Consider the following 22436-nt stretch of genomic DNA (forward strand, 5'->3'; position numbering starts at 1 on the left):
ATACATTTAACAAGTTCCCTGCCAACTATGACAATCCTAAATCCCCTACCATTACAATCCTATCATTCTTACAGATATCTGAGATCTCCTTACAAATTTGCTGCTCAACGATCTGCTAACTATTGGCGGTTCTATAATTCAATCTCAATAAGATGGTCATCTCTTTCTTATTTCTCAGTTCCATCTATATAATTTCACTGGACAATCTCCCAGAAATATCCACCCTATGCACAGCCATAATGTTATCCCAAACAAAAAATACCATGCCCCCTCCTCTCTTACCTCAGTTTCCACAAGCATAACCCTGGAACATTAACCTGCCAGTCCTGTCCATCCCTGAGCCATATTTCTGTAATAGCTATGATATTCCAGTCCCATGTTCCCAACCATGCCGTAAGTTCATCTGCTTTACCTGTCAGCTGTCTTGCATTAAAGTAAAAGCAGTTTAATTTCTCAGTCTTACCTTGTTCTCTGCTCAGCTCTTGTCAGCCTTGACTATTTGACCTGCTCCCTTTATCTATGTACCAGCCTCAGCCTTTTCTCTTTTCTGATTATCACTTTTGTTTCCCCACCTGTTACTAGTTTAAAGCCTCCCAAGTAGCACTAGCATATTTCTCCACAAGGATATTGGTCCCCTCCCAATTCAGGTGGAATCTGTCCCTCTTATACAGGTCATGTCTACCCCAGGAGTCAAAAAAATGTGACTCATTGGTCTGCTACACCAGCTCCTCAGCCACACATTTATCCACTCTGTCCTCTTATACCTATTCTCACTCGCACATGCCACCGATAGTAGTTCAAATGTTACTACACTTTAAGACCTACTACCTTGTCTCCTATATTCTCTCTGCAGAATCTTGTTACTTTCTTTTCCTATGTCATTGGTACCAATGTGCACAACAACCTGGACACTTTCTCCTTTCAGAAAGTTCTACGTTCTCTCCAAGATATCTTTGACCCTGGTACCAGGGAAGCAACACGCCATTCTGATGCCTCAATGATGGCTGCAGGAACTTCTGTCTGTGCCCCAGATTGAAGAGTTCCCTATTACAATTGATCACATGGAACCTGTCATTTCCCATGAAAGGCCCCCCTCCTCCCCTGTCCAAAATAGCATACCTACTTGAAATGGGGATAGCCACAGGAGATCCCTAAACTACCTGGCAACCTCTCCTACCATTCCTATCTGACTATATTTGCAATTTTTCTAACTTCCTGCAACTGCCATCCATCACACCCCCTCTTGTAAACTTCTCATTGCCTGTAACTGCCGCTCCAACTGACTCATGTAGTCCGATGGAATTCACAACCAAACACACTTCCTGCAGACATAGTCTTCAGGAACGTTCAAATTCTCCCTGACAGGAAGAGCACATCACCCTGCCAAAAGCCATTTCTGCCCCTTTAACAATCCACAGACCCAGAAATTACCGGAAAACAAGCACAGCACACTTTGCTCAAATACACAGTGTTGGCACAGTCTTTTGGAACGCTGCTCCTTGGTCAGATAGCTACTGAAAGCTTGTCCTTCCAAATAAACCTGTTGGACTATAACCTGGTGTTGTATGATTTTTTTACTTGGTCCACTCCAGTCCAATACTGGCACCTCCACATCATGGCAACATGTAGTTTCAGGCAGTGATTTTTTTTTTCTAAATCACTGATACCTTTATTGCTGCACCTGAAGCTGGATATTGGACCTCCCACATCAACTATGAAACTTCACTGCTTGTTTACCATTTCAGTAAAACCCGATATCCAGAGCCTTTGTGCAATTTCTCAGTCGACAACTGTGAAGCTACACTTGTTAGCTGCTTCATGGAAAACCAAACTCCAAGCCTTATGTAATTCCTTAGACTACAACCGTGCCACGTAACTCTAGGAGTTGAATTGCAGCAGTAATTTAACTATGACACTGTGTTCGCCTGTTTGAATGTCACAGATCGAGGGATATAACATTTAGAGCATAAGTCCATAAGTCAGAGATTCAAGTGAATGAATGGCAAATGACAGCAAGTGAGTTAGACAAAGGGAAAACTGTGTTAGTACTTAAATGCAGAATCCTACTGACAATGGAAGATAGGTAGTGTTCCAAGTAAATTTTGGATTTATTTGATGTTGTGATTTGACATTATCAAAATAATCTCTACAATTTTACTGTGCAAAATAGAATTGATACGTACAACTTCATTCCATCAAGATATTAAAAATATTGAAATTTCTAGGCAAACCGGTAAACAAAGGGACCTCCTTGGCTATCTCAAATCTGCTTAAACTTAAATTTGTGCATGGATTCCCAGGATAGAGCTTAATCAATTTCGATAATAATGAGTACCAGGTATAATCTTCCATTATAATCATTGTATGGTATAAATCACACTTCAGTTTAAATCAATTTTTTTTACTTCTGACATCATTTGCTTGTATATAGAGGAGTCCATGGATATAATACAACATGAGAATGGGGATGATATTCAAAAAGACTTGATCCCATTGTTTTTTGATTTGTATATCAGACGGCAGTTACGTGCAGATCTATACATAATACATGCTTCTTAACAAAGAGCAAAGAAAATTTCAGCACAGGAACAGGCCCTTTTGCCCTCCAAGCCTGTGCTGATCCAGATCCTCTATCTAAACCTGTTGCCTATTTTTCTAAGGATCTGTATCCCTCTGCTCCCTACCCATTCATGTATCTGTCTCGATACATCTTAAATGATGCTATCATACCTTCCTCTACCACCTCTGTTTGCAATGCATTCCAGGCACCCACCACCCTCTGCGTAACAACTTTCCATGCATATCTCTCTTAAACTTTGCCCCTCTCACCTTGAACTCGTGACCCCTAGTAATTGAGTACCCCACTCTGGGAAAAAGCTTCTTGCTATCCATCCTATCTATAGCTTTCATGATTTTGTAGACCTCAATCAGATTCCCCCCCCCCCCTTCAACCTCTGTCTTTCTAATGAAAATACCTTTCAGTTACTCAACCTCTCTTCATAGCTAGTACCCTCCATACCAGGCAACATCCTGGTGAACGTCCTCTGCACTGCTTCCAAAGCAATGGACCTGAACACCCAGATCTCTCTGTACATCAATTTTCTTCCGGGCTTTTCCATTTACCGTATACAGAGGAACCTTGGTTATCCGAAGGATATGGGCAGGCAGTAACTTGTTCGGTTAATCAAATTCCGGATAATCAAATACCAGATAACATAGTTTAACTGAGCATCAGGACTTTGCGATCATGCCGGATAATCCGATAGTCAGATAATCAAATGCTGGATAATTGAGGTTCCTTTGTAGTTCACTCTCGAATCGGATCTTCCAAAATGTATCACCTCGCATTTGTCCAGATTGAACTACATTTGCCATTTCTCCGCCCAACTCTCCAAACTGGAGCATAAATGCTGTCCCCTCCACACTTTGCTTCAGCTCTGATGAAGAGTCATCTAGACTCGAAAAATTAGCTTGCTCTCCATGGATACTGTCTGAACAGTTGTGATCTCCAGCATTTGTTGTTTTCATACAGATTCCAGCATCTGTTGTAATTTGTTCCTACTAAGAATGAAGTTAGTGGTGTTCTGCGTACAATCACTGTCACGACAGACTATTTGTAAAAATATTGGGGTGTTGCTAAATGCCTAACTGTTATTAGTTAAATGTTGAATGTTTGGATTTGATTTGAGTTGGTTAATTAATTTTGTTGTCTTTTGCCAAAAGACAAATTTGAAACAGTTCCATATGTCATATGTTTCTTTTGCAATTACCGTTACAGTAAAAGCCGCAATCCAAAAAAAAAGACTGTAATGGAACAGGAATGTGACCAGTGCTTGTGCTGACCTGGCTAACATGTGCGTTAACAAGGGATGCACTGTTGATTACTTATGACACAGTTGGCCTTCTAAAGATCCTCATGGAAATAGGGCCTGCCAATATTTTGTGTTTGACAAAAAATTAAGAATAATTGTACCATACTTACTCTGGGATATCATTAAAAATGACATCACAGTGGCATTGTGTGTATCTATCAACAAATGGAGAAAGAAATGACAAAGGTTTTCATGGAGTTAAGATTCTTTTAAATTTCAGTTTATTTTGGAAGGCAGTGCTGGGGAAGGAAACATTGTGAAATCAGCAAGCTGTTTATTGATTTGTTTGATGTTAGAGAAAGAACTTGCATTTATATAATACCTTTCATAATCTCATTTGGAGTTCAAAACTATTTTACTCCGAAGATGTGCATAGAAGTATAGTCACTATTGTAATGGAGGGGATATGCCAGAGTCATCAAAGTCATAGAGTTGGTACAGCATGGGAAGAGGAGCTTTGGCTCACCATTCTCATGTCAGTCATCAGCATCTATCTATTCTAATCCTTGCTCTAGCACTTGGCCTTTAGCCTTGAATGCTATGACAGTTTAAGACTTCAGAATAGTTCTTGAATATCTTTATGGTTTCGGCTTCTACCACTTTTTCAGGCAGTATGTTTGTGATATCCACAGTCCTTTGGGTGAATTATGTTTTCTTCAAATCCCCTCTAACCTCTTCCTCCTTGTCATGAAACTACTCTCTAGTTATTGATCCCTTACTAAGAGCGAATCTTTCTCCTTATCTACCTTGTCCATTCTCCTCTGAACTTTATGCACTTCCATCAAAAACCCTCTGCCTTCTCTACACTAAGTAAGTCCAACTTATCTAGTTTCTCTTCATAGTTCAATCGTTCCAGCCTAGGCAATGTTTTAGTGAATCTCTTGTGCATGCTTTCTAGTGCAATCACAACCTTTCTATAGTGTGGTGACCACAACAACACATGTACTGCAACTGTGACCTAACTAGTTGCCCATCATACCTCCTTGCTCTCGTGTTCTGTGACTAATAGAGACAAATAGCCCATATGCTTTCTTTGCCACTTTCTCTACCTGTCCTGCAGCCTTCAAGGATCACACTAACATCACTTTGATCCTCTGTGCTTCCTAGGATTATGACATTCTACGTGTACTCCCTTGCCTTTTAGTCCTCTCAAAATGCATGATCTCACATCTTGACAAGAACATCTTGGCCCTGCACTCCCCTTTTTTTCCCCATTTGAATATCTCCCTCTGTGGAGTTTTTGCAAGTAGCTGCTCCTAGTCAACTTTGGCCAGATCCTGTCTTATCTTATTAAAGTCGGCCTTGCCCTTTTTCAGAAACTTTGTTTCTGCTCCTTCATTGTCATTGCCCTGTCTTACCTTAAATCTTAATGAATTCTGGTCACAATCACTGAAATGCTCTCACTCTGTTGTTTGTCTGTTGCAATCTGAAAAAGCTCTCCTGGAGAGATTCTAATAATTATAAGCCTTTCACATTTTGTCTACCCTAGTTAGCATCGAATAATTGAAATCCCTTGTGGTTATTACTGTATTGTTTTTACAGTTCTCTGATACTTGCCAACATATCTGTTTTATTTCTCACTGACTGTTTGGGGCTCTATTGTACGGCCGTCTTTTGTTTTTAAGTTCTATTGATATGAACTCATTTGAGGAACTTTTTAAGATACCAACCCCCTTATTGTAGAAATTGACTCTCTGATCAATATCGCAACACGATCTCCTCTTTTATGTGCCTCCCACACCATTCCACCTAAAGATTTTATACCCCAGAATATTGAGCTGCCTGTCTTGTCCTTCTCTCACAAACATGTCTCATTGATAGGAAGGATATCACATGCCCATGAGTTAATAAATCCTCTCAACTTATTTGTTTCACTTGCAAATCTCTTCATATTAAAATAAATTCCACTCGCTGTGCCTTGCCCCCTTGTGCCTTAACTTGGTTATATTTGCATTGCTTTCTACACTTACTTGGTTCTTCTTCTTTACTAATTGTAACACTAACTCCTACCATATCTTCACTCCATATCCCATGTCCCTGCCAATTTCAATTAAACCCCCACCAATTGCACTTATAAACCTCCCCATAAGGCACTTGGTCCCATTCTAGTTCAGATGCAACCCATTGGACTTATGCAGGTCCCCCCTTTTTCAGAAATGGACCCAGTGATCCACGGATCTAGGGCTCTCACATCTGCTCCAACTCTTCAGCCATGCATTCAACTTCTATCTGCTTATTCCTAGATACAATAGCAGCTGGCACCAGGAGTAATTCAGAGATTACAACCTTTGAGGTACTGTTGTTTAAACTGCTACCAAACTCCCTAAATCCTTGTTGCAAAATTTCGTCTCTCTTTCTACCTGTTTGGTCCCAATGTGAACCATGATCTCTGACTTCTTGTCCTCCCTTTTCAGAATATCCTGTAGTTGTTCAGTGACATCTTTGACCCTTGCCTGAGGAAGGTAACGTGTCATCTTGGAGTCGCATACATATCCATCGAAATGTCTGTCTGCACCCATCACTACTAAATTATCTCCCACTTTTGTTTATCTTATCTTTCTAATCCTCCATTGTGTAGTTGGGTTTAGCTGCATTCCCTACAGGAACCATCACGCTCATCATTTTCCAACACAGAAAATCTGCTTTTGAGTGTGATGTACTCTGGGGCTTTCTTGACTACCTACCTCCCACCCTTCTGACAAATGGTCACCATTTCTCCTTCTGTCTGCACTTCCTTAAGCTGCATTTAAAAACCTGCTCTCCACATAACTCTAAGGTTTGCAGATGCACTGCTGTGCCTCCAGTTGATGCTCAAGCTATGTAATCCTGCACTCAGGTTGGTCAAACCACTGCCATGTCTGCACATGTGGCCATTCAGACTGCCAGGAGCATCTAGGATTCCTCATGGACTGCAGGTCTGGCAACAGGACTGACTTCCCCTGCCATACCTTGTCTTTGTCCCAAATGCATTTCCTTAAATTTACGTTACTCTCCCTCCCTTACCTTACTCTTTCTTACTTACATTATTTTGTTATATTGGACCTGACTTTCACTAATTTCTGGTATTTAGTAGTACAATATTCTAATTTGTAGCAATGTACAGATGATACCTAAAGGGAGCACTTTCTTGCAAGTCACTTAACTCTATGGATTTTCTGTGATGTCCCTCATTGTTTCTTTCAAGACGAACTGACTGTGGTAAACTCTTCTTGGACAGTTTCACTGTAACATTGACTGCAGAATACTGTTCTTGGATCGCTTTACCAGAGTGCTGACTGAAGGCTATCCATCCCAGACTGATTAACTATGATGCTGACTGCACCACACTGATCACAGCAAGCTCCCACAAAAAAAATGTCACAAATATGGGTTTTATGAGATTGTTATGTATTTGGACTGTCTTTAATTTAGGCTAAATAAAAGGGATCGCATGACCTGTCCTGAAGTCTGACTGACAGTTGACTTGGGTGAGACAGCTGCTAAAGATTAAAGGGCAGCCTGGGTTGCTTCATTGCTAAACAAAATGTTCAAACTGTTCACACTTAGAGACAATGGTAGCTATATAATATATATATTTACAGTGGTTGGATGATTAACTCTGAATATTCATACTGACAAAGAGACAAATATACAGAAGTTACACCCTCAAACCCAATCCTTACCATTTTCATGGAGGTGTGCAAAAGGCCATGTCCGAATGTTTTTGTTTTCATTCATTCCTGAGATGTGGGTATTGTTGGCTGGGCTGTCATTTGTTATCTGCCTCTAGTTCTCCTTGAGAAGGTGGTGGTGAGCTACTGTCTTGAACCATTGCGGACAATTTGGTGCAGGTACACTCACAAAGGCATTGGAGTGAGAGTTTCAAGATTTTGGCCCAACAAAACTGAAAGAATGGCAATATATTTCCATATCAATTGAAAGGCGCTTCATCGGATACTTGCACGTGACATTTTCCCTAAGTATCTGTTGCCCTTGTTCTTCCAGATTTTAGTGGTCACGAATTTGAAAGGTTATGTCTGAGGAGCCTTGGTAAATTTCTTGTAGACGGCATACACTGCTATGTTGTAGCATTGAGGGGATTGTCCATCAAGTAACCTGTTTTATCATGGATGGTTCTTGAATGTTGCTGAGGTTGAATCATATAGACAGGTAGCGAGTATTCCAGCACTCTCCTGATATGTCCCTTGTAGATGGTGAATAGGCTCAGAAGAGTCAGGAGGTGAGTTACTCACTGTAAGGTTCCGAGCCCCTGGTCTGATCTTTCACCAATGTACGCATTTGCATAGTTAGTCCTGTTCAATTTCAATTCGAACATCCATGGTCCTTGGAGGCAATCGCTTACATTTTGAATGCAGCTGACATTTAAAAGTCAGATCTAATTTACACTTATGGGATGTCTAAAACACAAATTTGTGTTCTTTAGCTATGGTATTGGAAGTTACACATTTTTTTAGATTAGATTACATTAGATTAGATTCCCTACAGTGTGGAAACAGGCCCTTCGGCTCAACCAGTCCATACCGATTCTCCGAAGAGCAACCCACCCAGACCCATTTCCCTCTGACTAATGCACCTAACATTATGGGCAATTTAGCCTGGCAAATTCACCTGACTTGCACATCTTTGGACTGTGGGAGGAAACCCACGCAGACACAGGGAGAATGTGCAAACTCCACACAGACAGTCGCCTGGGGCTGGAATCGAACCTGGGACCCTGGTGCTGTGACGCAGCAGTGCTAACTGCTGAGCCACCGTGCCACCCTTAATTATTGGAGTCCATTGGAGAGGTCAGATGCCTTTTTCAATACAGTCCTGGAACCACTTTGGGAGATGTCAGCTGCCCTTTGGAGAGAGCAACTACCCTTTGCGATTTTTAAAGATATACAAGAATGTATGTAAAATGTTCATAAGCTTATTGCATCTGTCAAGCTAGTTAAAAATGTCATTATAGCTGTGAAGAGAATTCCAGTTGTCAAAATGTTTAGATCTCTTTCCCTTTAAATACTTGAAAACACCATCCGCAGTGTTCAAGAAAAGAAATATGCATGTGTTGTTTTATCCCATCTATTGACATAAATCTGATATATATTATTAAAAGATTAGCAGTACTTGACTAATTTCCCAACCTTTCATTTTCACAGTGGGATACCTGTCAGTTCATAGATTCATTGATGGCTCCAAGGGGTTATAAACTCTTTGAATTGAGACTGTGAATTCAACTGCTTATTTTGTAAGACATGTTAAGTATGTCAAAGTGTTTTATCAATGAAAGATTTTTTTAAAAAAGAGCGAATTCATTGGGAGACACATAAGAAGTGTAATAATCTCAGCATAGATACTAAAGTCTGCACATGACAGAAATTGACACAGAAACTGTATGCAGTTTGGGATAAGGGTTGACATTTTGCAGATTGTGAGATTTTAATTCATGTGATGTAAATATCACTGGCTAGGTCAATGCTTAATATTCCTCTTGTAGAAGTTTAAGGGTAGCATTGAGGAAAATTACCAAGGTGGGAGGTCACTGTATTAGCCAAGCTTTGAGCAGACGTCAGTTTTAATGAGACTTCTCGGAGAAGACTTCTCTTTCCTGTCTCGGCTTTGCCAGTTGAGATGGAAGACGTGCCTCTGGCACAAAGTGTGGCCTTGCACCGGAAAGATCCAATATCTTGGCAGGCTGATAATAGAGGCAAGATTAAAATATCCCTGCCTCCCATTCTAAATGCAAAACCATCAAAATTTGTACTAGTTTGAAATGAAGTTGGAAGATACGCTTAGCTTGTGCAGAGAGAGAATCAAGAGGAACATCCCTAATAGTCTGGAGTTAAAGTATGGGATAGTAGAGTACCTGAAGTAAAAGTACCAGGACAAAGCAGGACAGTTGATTGGCACCACATCCATTGCCTCTATCACTGATAGTCAGTCACAGAAGTGTGTACTATCTACAAGATGCACTGCAGAAATTCACCAAAGATCCTTACACACCAACTTCTAAGCTCATGACCACTACCATCTAGAAGAACAAGGGCAGCAGACACATTGCAATATCACCACCTACAAACTCCCCTCCAAGCCAAGCTAATCACCAACTTGACTTGGAAATATATCTTTGTTCCTTCAGGGTCATTGGGACAAAATCGTGGAATTCCCTCCCTATTAGCATCGTGGGTCTACCTACAGCACATGGACTACAGCAGTTCAAGAAAGCAATTCATTACCACCACAAGGGCTACTTGAGATGTATAATAAATGCTGACCCAGCCAGCAATGCCCTCATCCCATAAGTGAATTTAAAAAGTTCAAGATCTCAGAATTATTTGAACTAAGGCTAACAAAATCAAATTACTATGAAGCAAAGACTGTAAGGAATACATTTGGCTTTAAAGTTGTGTTAAAAATGTAAAAGTAGGAAGTTACCATAAGCGACAAATGTAAAATGTACGATCATAGGAACAGAAATAGCCCATTCATCCATGCCCTGCCATTCCAGATCAGGGCTGATTGTCATGATAAAAACTGAAAGAACTATGGATGCTGTAAATCAAAGACTAAAATGAAATTGCTGGAAAGCTCAGCAGCTAAACTTTCTTAACTACCATCAGTACTGGGGAAGGGTCATAGAGTCATAGAGATATACAACACTGAAACAGACCCTTCGGTCCAACTCATCCAACCCAGTCTAGTCCCACCTGCCAACACGTGGCCCATATGTCTCCAACCCTTCCTATTCATATACCCATCCAGATGCTTTGTATTTGTACTAGCCTCCACCAATTCCTCTGACAGCTCATTCTGTACACGTACCACTCTGTGCGTGAAAAAGTTGCCCCTGAGGTCTCTTTAATATCTTTCCCCTCTCACCCTAAACCTATGCCCTCTAGCGCTGGACTCCCCCACCCCAGGGAAAATTGCTTTGTCTATTTATCCTATCCATGCCCCTCATGATTTTATAAAACTCTATAAGGTCAACCGTCAGCCTTTGATGCTCCAGGGAAAACTGCCCCAGCCTATTCAACCTCTCCCTATAGCTCAACTCCTCCAACCCTGGCAACATCCTTGTAAATCTTTTCTGAACCCTTTGAAGTTTCACAACATCTTTCCGATAGGAAGGAGACCACAATTGCACGCAATATTCCAACAGTGTCTAACCAATGTCCTGAACAGCCGCAACATGACCTCCCAACTCCTACACTCCATGCTCTGACCAATAAACGAAAGCATACCAAAAGCCTTCTTCACTATCCTATCTACCTGCGACTCCACTTTCAAGGAGTTATGAACCTGCACTCCAAGATTTCTTTGTTTAGCAACACTCCCTAGGACCTTACCATAAGTGTATAAATCCTGCTAAGATTTGCTTTCCCAAAATGCAGCATCTCACATTTATCTAAATTAAACTCCATCTGCCACTTCTCGGCCCATTGGCCCATCTGATCAAGGTCCCATTGTAATCTGAGATAACCTTCGCTGCCCACTATACCTCCAATTTTGGTGTCATCTGCAAACTTACTAACTGTACCTCTTATGCTTGCATCCAAGTCATTTATATAAATGACGAAAAGTAGTAAACCCAGCACCGATCCTTATGGTCACAGGTCTCCAGTCTGAAAAACAACCCTCCATCACCACCCTCTGTCTTCTACCACTTGACCTGAAATGTTAACTCTGATTTCTCTCCACAGATGCAGCCAGACCTGCTCATTATCATGATGCCACTTTCCTGAACTATGTCTATATACCACACTTTTCAGAAGACTATTGTTTCTGCCTTGATTCTGCTCAATGATTAAACTTGGACTGCCCTCTGAGATAGAAAATTCAAAAATGTCACCACCCTCTGAATGAAGATATTCCTCCTCATCTCAGTCTTAAATTACCTGTCCCTTATCCTGAGATTATATCACCTGGTTCTCAAATCACCAAAAAGGAGGACGCAACCTATCTGTGTCCTCTATGAAATGTCTTATAAGAATTTTGAGTTTAAATGAGATCATCTCTCATTCTTTGATCTTCTGTGAAAGCAGACCCTGTTTCCTCAAACTTTCCTGTGAAGACAATCCCACCAATCTAGAATTTAATCTGCTGAATATCCACTGAACTCTCCCTACGGCAAGTGTATCCTTTCTTGAAAAGGAGACCCAACTGTGTAAAATAATCCAAATATAAAATAATTAAACAATATTTATCAAAGGTGATTTCTCTAATAGAAACCTGTTTTGACTCTGTACAATCCTTAGCCTTATCACTTTTTTCTGGCATTCTGAACAGTCACTTCCTTTGAAATAATGCAATTTTTAAATTTCATATTAGCCATGGTTCATTTGCCTTTCCCTTTCGATATTTGTATTGGCAATTAATTTATATCCATTTACCTCAATTTGTGCATTCCAATCATCTACTGTTTTATAAATGCTATGCAAATTCAGATAGGGTGCCTTTAATTCAGCCTTGTTAACAATACTCTCCATTTTGATCTTACATGATGCTTCTCATTGATTTATTTATCTTCAGTGTTTACTTACTATTATTCTATTTTGTTTTACTAGTTTTGCCTCCCCTAAATCTGAGCTCCCTATTAAGTGCTGTAAGGCAAAGCAGAGATGCTGTAAGTATCAAAGTAGGTCCAAAGTGAATGAACGTTAAGAAAGCAAGCTAAGAGCCCTGAAATGCTCTCTCTTCTGATGCATGAGATGGGTACTGAACTTCAAAGTGTTCCACTGAAGTGTTGAATTGTGTTATAACTTAGTTCAAAATGTAGTGGCCATGATGACGTGATAAGGCTAGTACTTTGTCAATGCAAAGGAGAATGACGATGGTTGCTGCCATGATGATATTAGGGAATGCTGACCAGGAAGAAGCTAGTGAGCTGCAATTATTTAGTTGCAGCTCAGCTTTCAACGCATTTAGTTTCTCATTTCATGTCTATACATGGGAAAATCACAAATAACATATAAATGAGGCAACATTACATGGTAATAAGATTTTATTGCTTAGAAATAAGTCCTTTGCTGTTTACTAGCAAAATTTGAGTCTAGAAATCAAATGTTTAAGCAGAAAATTAGACTTTCAATCTCAGCATTTAGAATCTCAGTTTTCATTCTTGTCATATTTTTCCAACGTTCTTGTGACTGCCTGCATTGTCAGGAGGCTATGAATGAATCGTGTCATGTCATCTTTTCAGTTATCAACTGGATGTTCAAATTTCTTTTTAAAGTTATTGGTCTTTGTAGAAATCATAGCAACATGATCAGATAATCTGTTTTAATGTTGTTAATGGAGGGATAATAATTAGCACAAATACTAGGAACTCCCCACTATGTCAAAATAATGCCTTTGATTATTCATATCCACCTGGAGAAGTGACTTGCTTTCATTTAACATCTGATCCAAAAGATAAACTTAGCATTAGGTTGTTGGTGAAAGTTATTTGACATCTTTGTGGATCAATTTTAAATGTTTTCAGATTTTGAGCGTTTTATTTTAGTTCATAGGTCTAATGAAAATTTTGATTTGATTTTAATATTGAGTGAGACTTCTCAGTGGGCAAGTACAGTAATATGGCATTTGATCTGAACAAGTAAGGGAAGGAAATAAGAATCAGAGTTCCCATTACTAATGACAATTCAATGATTCTCACTGAGCATCTTCTCAAGGATAAGAAATGCTGACTAATTCCACGAATGAATAAAAAAATGAAGTGAATTTTTATGAACATGTGACGGTAATAAGGTGAGATCTGTGTAATCAGGAATTCATTAGTTTTTGTTTATGCTGATAGTTGAACAATGTAGTGAAGTGTGGTTACTGTCACAATATGAACCATTGCCTTCAAGAAACTAATGTCTAAAAAGTGGACAAAAAGACCCAGCTGAAATTGGAACTGTTTGAAAATAATATAAACCTTTAGAAGGATAATATTAGAAAGATGAATGAATAATTCAACGACCTTGATTGTTTCAGCATTGGCAGAATGAATGAAATGTAATTTGTAGAAATCAATCACCCTTGGTGAATCATAAACTGTACGGGTAACTAGATTCATGCAAGTTTTGTAAAAACAGCACAAAATTCAAATCTGTTTCTATACCTTGTCTGAAATTCTGACAATGTGTTATTAACGTTTTTCAGTGATACCGGTGTTTACAGATGTACCAAGGGATATCACTGCAGAGGTTGGCCAAGATGTAAAGATACCCTGCAGTGCTCAGGGAGAACCACATCCCATAATCACCTGGACTAAGGTAAAGGGAGAAAACAATGGTGAATAAATACACTTTGAATGTTTCTTCCTTAAATTTTTAATCTAAAGAATATAATTGGTGACATTAAAACACTGTAATGTTCAAGATTAAATTAGATTACTCAAATGATTAGATTAGATTACATTACAGTTTGGAAACAGGCCCTTCGGCCCAACAAGTCCACACCGACCCGCCGAAGCTCAACCCACCCATGCCCCTATATTTACCCCTTACCTAACACTACGGGCAATTTAGCATGGCTAATTCACCTGACTTGCACATCTTTGGACTGTGGGAGGAAACCGGAGCACCCGGAGGAAACCCACACAGACACAGGGAGAACATGCAAACTCCACACAGTCAGTCGCCTGAGGCGGGAATTGAACCCGGGTCTCAGGCGCTGTGAGACAGCAATGCTAACCACTGTGCCACCGTGCCACCCACACTTCACTCAACTTCACTCAAAATACAAACTGCTGTTATTAGATCAACCACCACTTCAAGTCACAAAGATATGTGAGCAAATGGTCAAAGTTGACTTCATCTTTAATTTTCTACTCTGCCTGTCATTGAAGCATGGAACCAGCTATATTAAAAGTTTTCTTCAGTGCATGATTCAAAATGCAAACTTGCAACATTGTTACATTGGAAATGATAAACAACAATGCTGTTCCTAATTATGTTGCTTTCAAGCTACAAAATGTTTCTCAAAATCCTTCCCAAGATAGCAGCCGGTGACAAGTGATGTTTTGCAAAGCTCAGGGTCTTCTCGGGGAGGCAGCCAGTGACAAGTGGTGTTTCGCAAGCCTCAGTGTTGGGACAACTTTTCATTTTATACATAAACGATCTAGATGAAGGAACTGAGGGCATTTTGGCTATATTTGCAGATGATACAAAGGTAGATAGGAGGACAGGTAGTGTTGTGGATCTGGGGAGGCTGCAGAAGGATTTGGGCAGGTTAGGAGAGTGGGCAAAGAAGTGGCAGATGATATACAATCTGGATAAGTGTGAGGTCACGCACTTTGGTAGGAAGAGTAGAGGCATGGACTAATTTCTAAATGGGCAGCAAATTCTGAAGTCTGAAGTGCAAAGAGACTTGGGAGTTCTTGTCCAGGATTCTCTCAAGGTAAGCTTGCAGGTTGAGTCAGTAGTTAGAAAGGCAACTGCAATGATAGCATTTATTTTGAGAGGACTTGAATATGTAATTCTGAGGCTCTATAAGGCTCTAGTCAAACCACATCTGGAGTATTGTGTACCATTTTGGCCCCATATCTCACGAACGATGTACTGGCCCTGCAGGGTGTTCAGAGGAAGTTCACAAGATTGAAAAGCTTAATATATGAGGAATGTTTGAAGACTCTGGGTCTATACTCAATGGAGTTAGAAGGATGAGGGGAATCCTTCTTACAGAATACTGAATGGCCTGGACAGAGTAGATGTTGGAAAGATGCTTCCATTGGTAGGAGAGATTAGGACCCGAGGGCAGAGCCTTAGAGTAAATGGAAGACCTTTTAGAATGGAGATAAGGAGAAACTTTTTCATGCAAAGAGTGGTGAATCTATGGAATTAGTTGCCCCAGAAGGCTGTGGAGACCAGATCATTGAGTATATTTAAGACTGAGATACATAGGTTCTTGAGTATCAACGGGATCAAGGGTTATGGAGAGAAAGTGGGGGAATGTGGTTGAGAAACTTACCAGCCATAATTGAATAGGGAAGGAGTCTCAATGAGCTGAATGGCCCAATTTCTGCTCCTATATCTTATGGTCTTAAAATCATAAAGTGAAGACCACACCAACAGAAATATTTAACTTATTTATTAGTGAACACTGAAAACCTCACATGTTCTTCAGCATCTTTAATTCTTTACACATTCCATTCAAGTTAAAAAAAACTTACAGGTTTGCAGTTTCATTTCAAAGATTTTATCTATTTTCCTTTTGATTTGTGGCTTTTGAATTTTAAGCTACTTTCACTGGTAATACCACACACCTCTGAATTTGAGTGTATCATTGATATTAGCTTTCAGTTGTGTGCTGTCAAAATAAGAAACAGAATGCACTCCACTTGGAGGAAGTGAGGACTGCAGATGATGGAGATCAGAATCGAAGAGTGTGGTGCTGGAAAAGCACAGCTGGTCAGGCAGTATCCCAAGAGCAGGAGAATCAACTTTTCGAACATAAGCTCTTCACTCTTTGACTCAGTATTCTACATGGGCCTAGAATAAGTGTTTTGCGGTGCATTCCACAAGAACATCAGCTCATATGATCTTACTTTGAGTGCACATTTATCATACATTAGATTAGATTACATTACAGTGTGGAAACAGGCCCTTCGGCCCAACAAGTCCACACTGACCCGCCGAAGTGCAACCCATCCATACCCCTACATTTACCCCTTACGAACACTACGGGCAATTTAGCATGGCCAATTCACCTGACCTGCACATCTTTGGACGGTGGGAGGAAACCGGAGCACCCGGAGGAAACCCACGCAAACACGGGGAGAACGTGCAAACTCCACACAGTCAGTCGCCTGAGGCGGGAATTGAACCCGGGTCTCTGGTGCTGTGAGGCAGCAGTGCTAACCACTGTGCCACCGTGCCGCCTGATAAATGCACATCTAATGTGCATTTATCAGACTCCCACAGTTCAGAGTTTCAAAAGTACAGTGTGTTCATAGAGTCATAGAATCATTGAGATGTACAGCATGGAAACAGACCCTTTGGTCTATGCCGATCAGATATCCCTACCCAATCTAGTCCCATTTGCTAGCATTTGGCCCATATCCCTCTGAACCCTTCCTATTCATATACCCATCCAGATGCCTTTTAAATGCTGTAATTGTATCAGCCTCCACTACTTCCTTTGGCAGCTCATTCCATACACGTATCACCCTCTGCGTGAAAAAGTTGCCCCCTTTAGTCTCTTTTATATCTTTCCCCTCTCATCCTAAACCTATGCTGTCGAGTTCTGGACTCCCCCACCCCAGGAGAAAGACTTTGCCTATTTATCCTATCCATGCCCCTCATGATTTTATAAACCTCTATAAGGTCACCCCTTAGCCTTTGATGCTCCAGGGAAAACAGCCCCAGCCTATTAAACCTCTCCCTATTGCTCAAATCTTCCAACCCTGCCAACATCCTTGTATATCTTTTCTGAACCCTTTCAAGTTTTACAATATCCTTCTGATAGGAAGGAGAACAGAATTGCACACAGTATTCCAAAAGTGGCCTAACCAATGTCCTGTACAACCGCAACATGACCTACGACTCCAATACTCAATGCTCTGACCAATAAAGGAAAGCATACCAAATGCCTTCTTCGCTACCTTATGTACCTGTGACTCCACTTTTGAGGAACTATGAACATGCAGTCTAAGGTCTCTTTCTTCACTTACACTCCCCAGGATGTTATCATTAAGTGTTTCATTCCTGCTCTGATTTGCCTTTCCAAAATGCAGCACCTCACATTTATATAAATTAAACTTCATATGCAACTTCCCAGCCCATTGGCCCATCTAATTAAGATCCCATTGTACTCTGAGGTAACCTTCTTCACTGTCCACCACAAACCCTCTAATTTTGGTGTCTTCTGCAAACTTCCAAACTATACCTCCTATGTTCACATCCAAATCATTTATATAAATGATGAAACGCAGTGGACCCAGCACTGATCTTTGTAGCACACCACTGGTCACAGGTCTCCAGTCTGAAAAGCAACCCTTCACCACCACTCTTCTTCTTTCACACCAGTTCTTTATCCAAATGGCTAGTTCTCCCTGTATTCCATGAGTAGTAACCATACCAACCAATCAAGATAGTGAGACATGATTTCCCACGCACAAAGCCATGTTAACTATCCCTATTCAGTCCTTGTCTTTCCAAATACATATATGTCCCTCAGGATTCCCTCCAAGAACTTGCCCACCACTGACGTCAGGTTCACTGGTCTAAAGTTCCCTGGCTTGTCCTTACCACCTTTCTTAAACAGTGGTACCACGTTAGCCAACCTCCAATCTTCTGGCACCTCACCTGTGACTATCGATGATACAAATATCTCAGCAAGGGGCCCAGCAATTACTTCCCTAGCTTCCCACAGAGTTTTAGGGTATACCTGATCAGATCCTGGGGATTTATCCACTTTTATGTGTTTCAAGACATCCAGCATTTGCTCTTCTGTAATATGGACATTTTTCAAGATGTCACCATCTATTTCCCTACATTCTGTATCTTCCATGTCCTTCTCCACAGTAAGCACTGATACAAAATACTTCATTAGTTTCTCCCCCATCTCCTGTGGTTCTACACATAGGCTGCCTTGCTGATCTTGGAAGGGTAAAAATCAACTAGGTAAAAACAAGGAAGCCCTATATTCCTGATGAAGGGCTTTTGCCTGAAACATTGATTTTCCTGCTCCTTAGACGCTGCCTGACCCACTGTGCTTTTCCAGCACCACTCTAATCTAGACCCTGATCTTGGAGGGACCATATTCTCTCCCTAGTTATCCTTTTATCCTTGACCCTATTTACCGAAGCTATCTCATGTCCGCTTTTGCCCTCTTGATTTCTCTCTTAAATATACTCCTAACTGTCTTCATATTCTTCTCAGGATTGATTCGATCTTTGCTGTCTATACCTGACATATGCTTCCTTCTTTTTCTTAAGCAAAACCTCAATTTCTCTGGTCATCCAGCATTCCCTACACCTACCAGGCTTTCCTGTCAACATAACAGGAACATATTGTCTCTGGACTCTTGTTAATTTATTTTTGAAGGGTTCCCATTTTCCTGTTGTCCCTTTACTTGCGAACATCTGCCTCCAATCAAATTTTGAAAGTTCTTGTCTAATACTGTCAAAATTGGCCTTCCTCCAATTTTGAACTTCAACTTTTAGATCTGGTCTATCCTTTTCCATCACTATTTTCAAACTAATAGAATTATGGTCACTGGCCCCAAAGTGCACCCCCCACTGACACCTCAGTCACCTGCCCTGCCTTTTTACCCCAGGAGTAGGTCAAGTTTTGCACCTTCTCTAATAGATACATCCACATACTGAATCAGAACATTTTCTTGTACACACTTAACAAATTCCTCTCCATCTAAACCCTTAACTCTATGGCAGTCCCTGTCCATATTTGGAAAGTTAAAATATTCTTACAGATAACTGAGATGTCCTTACAAATTTGTTTCTCAATTTTCTGCTGACTCTTGGGGGCATGATCTACAATGCAATCCCAGCAAGGTGATCATCCCTTTTCTATTTCTCAGTTCCACCCAAATAACTTCCCTGGATGCATTCCCAGGAATATCCTCCCTAACTACGGCCATAATGTTATCCCTTACCAAATTCACTACTCCCCTTCTCTCTTGCCCTCCTTTCTATCCTTCCTATAGCATTTGTATCCTGGAACATTAAGCTGACAATCCTGTCCATCCCTGAGCCATGTCTCTGTAATTGCTATGATGTCCTAGTCCCATGTGCCTAGCCAGGCCCTGAGTTCATCTGCCTTCCCTGTTATGCCTTGCGTTGCATTGAAATAAATGCAGTTTAATTTATCAGTCCTATCTTGTTCTCTACTTTGTTCCTGCCGGCCCTGACTATTTGGCTTGCTCCTTTTCCCAACCGTACCAGTGTCAGTTTGATCTCCTTGCTGAATATTTCCCTGGGTCCCCCCTTTTCCTACCCTCACTAGCTTATAATACTGGGAATAATCCAGGGTATTCCTATCCTCGAGGATCTCCTTTTTAAATTCCTGCCTAACTTTCTCTATTCTCCCTTCAGAATCTCATCCTTTTCCCCCCCTGTGTTGTTGGTTCCAATGTGTACAATGACCTCCTGCTTGTTCTTCTCCCCTTTGCAAACATTCTGCACCCACTCTGACATATTTTTGATCCTGGCACCAGGGAGGCAAAAGACTATTCTGATTTTTCACTGCCTGCCACAGAAACATCTATCTGTGCCTCTGACTAGAGAGTCCCCTATCATAATCAGTCGCTTGGAATCCGACATGCCCCTCACTATATTGGAGCCATTCTCGGTACCAGAAACTTGACTGTTCATGCTACATTCCCTTCCGAGTGCATCACCCCATACATTTTCCAAAACAGCATACTTGTTTGAGATGGGGATAGCCACAGGGGCCTCCTGCACTACTCGCTTATCCCTCCTACCTTTCCTGGAGTTAACCCATCTACTTCTCCCTTCCGAAAACTACGATCCATCACACCCCCTAGCTCCTGTAAATTCCTTATTGCCTCTAACTGCCGCTTTAACTGATCCATGCAATTTGACGGGATTCAGAACCAACCACATTTCCTGCAGATATAATCATCAGTAACACAGAAACTCTCCATAAGCTCCTACATCCAACATTCACAGCTGACCTTGGAAGAACCTGTGTGGGAGAGCTCACAGCACAGCAGCAGATAGCTTTAAAGTATTGCTGTAAGTTTACAACAGTGAGTAGAGTGGGTTCTTTCTTGATACAGTTTCCACCACACTCAGGCAGTGCATTTCCGATTGCATATGAAAACAGTTCTTTTTTTCTCATTCTGTATTTGCTTTTTTAACTATACACTTTAAAACAGTATACTCTTGTTAATTTTTTTATGAGCAGGAACAGTGTCTCCTTATCCACTCTGTCCAGACCCCTCCTGATTTTGAAAACTTCTATCAAATTGTCTCTTAGCCTTCACCCTCCAAGAAAATCACTCCCAATATTTTTCATCTTTCCTCATGACTTTAGCGTTTCATCCCCGGAACTATTCTTACAAAACTTTTTTCTGCACTCTCTCCAATGCTTTCACTAGTTTGCTTTATTGTGACACACAGACTGTACCCAATATTCCAGCTGAGGTCTAAACAGTGTTCATCATAGCATCCTTGCTCTTGTGTTATATGGCCCTGCTGATAAAGCCTAGAATACTGTGTGATGTATTAATAGCTCTCTTCCTTTCTTGCCATCTTTAATAACTTATCCAGGCCTGTCAGCTCCTGCACTCCACTGAGGGCTGCAAAATCTATGAGATTTATTTCTAAAATTTCAGCGTTTGTCTATGAGCCATCACTCAAGCAAAAAACTAAGACTGAAGGGAGCAGCCCATTCTAAAATGATTTACTCTAATGATCTTCGAGATGGAAGTGTTACTGCATAATTCACAATGGCTACTTCCAAACCCACAAACTCTACCATCTCAAGGACAAGGGCAGAAAATATATGGAAACACTCGGACTTGCAAGTTTCCTTCCAAGTCACACACCATCCTGACTTGAAACTTCATAGATGTTCTTTCATTGTTGCCTGGTCAAAAACCTCCAAGTTGGTTCCTAACAACATCATGGGCATCCCTACAAAGGAATGCAGTGGTTCAAGAAAGCCACCACCTTCTCCCGGGCAATTTAGAATGAGTTGTTGCTGGTATAGCCAGCAATGCTTACATCTCAAGAGTGAATAAAAATTACAGGAGTTTCACTTATCCATGGTCCCCTTAAAATTGGTCACTAAAACTTCTGTCCGCTGCTGCTTCAGAAATAAATGTTGTGTTTTTTTTTTTGCTCATGGATTTATTGCCAGCACCTATCCTTGGCATCACAGAAAGGTTTTGTCTTTTCTGAAACTTTATTTTGGGGAGGAAAATTTGATGGTTTACTGGGAAAGTATATTTCACAAAAATATAAAATTAATTTCTGAAATAGAGTTTACAAATGTCTCACCAATAACTATGTTTGTTGGACAGGATGGAGTTCAAATTACAGAGAGTGGTAAGTTCCATGTTAATGCAGAAGGGACACTTGCTATCAGGGATATTGGGCAAGCAGATGAAGGAAGATATGAATGTGCTGCACGGAATATGATTGGCCAAGCAACAACAAATATGTTACTAAGGGTCACTGGTGAGTGATTTCGTTTACAACAGCGTATCTCTTTGATAATTTCCACCATTCTTTTAAATTGTTGGTTCGAATCAAACCACGTGGATCTGCTCAAAATAACTGTGGATATTTGCCTTAGTGATTATTTATCTAGGCAATTGTGCAGAAAACAAGAACTTCTACTTGGCTTTGCTTATTACCACTCAAAGTTAGAATATCAGGTTAATGGTTAGTGTAACCAAAATCCCATTATTTTGATGGAGTCCCAAAAATCGTTGCCCAACGATTATCCAGAATAAGGGTAAAAAGCAAGTACGGGTGCACAATCCTTTAACCGAAATGCTCAGGACCAGCCGGTTTTCGGAATTCAGAATTTGTCAAATTTCAGAACAAGTGACAGTTTGATGGTGAAACTTTTACAAAATCTTACCGAAGAGCAGCCTCACTGTGAG

The 22436-nt window shown here is 40.6% G+C and overlaps 1 protein-coding gene across 3 annotated transcripts in view; it reads left to right on the forward strand.

Moving 5' to 3' along the window:
• The window catches only part of LOC122549088 (peroxidasin homolog), a 589463-nt gene that overhangs the window by 454590 nt on the left and 112437 nt on the right, over positions 1–22436 (forward strand). For all 3 annotated transcript variants that reach the window (XM_087986415.1, XM_043688312.2, XM_043688313.2), the window contains exons 13-14: positions 14001–14113; positions 21849–22005. In XM_087986415.1, coding sequence (XP_087842541.1) covers positions 14001–14113; positions 21849–22005 — 270 coding nt within the window. The remainder of the gene's footprint in view (positions 1–14000; positions 14114–21848; positions 22006–22436) is intronic.

The sequence above is a fragment of the Chiloscyllium plagiosum genome, unplaced genomic scaffold (genome assembly GCF_037043375.1).
Source record: "Chiloscyllium plagiosum isolate Xiang-an unplaced genomic scaffold, Cpla_swu_hap1 HiC_scaffold_4, whole genome shotgun sequence".
NCBI classification, from domain to species: domain Eukaryota; kingdom Metazoa; phylum Chordata; class Chondrichthyes; order Orectolobiformes; family Hemiscylliidae; genus Chiloscyllium; species Chiloscyllium plagiosum.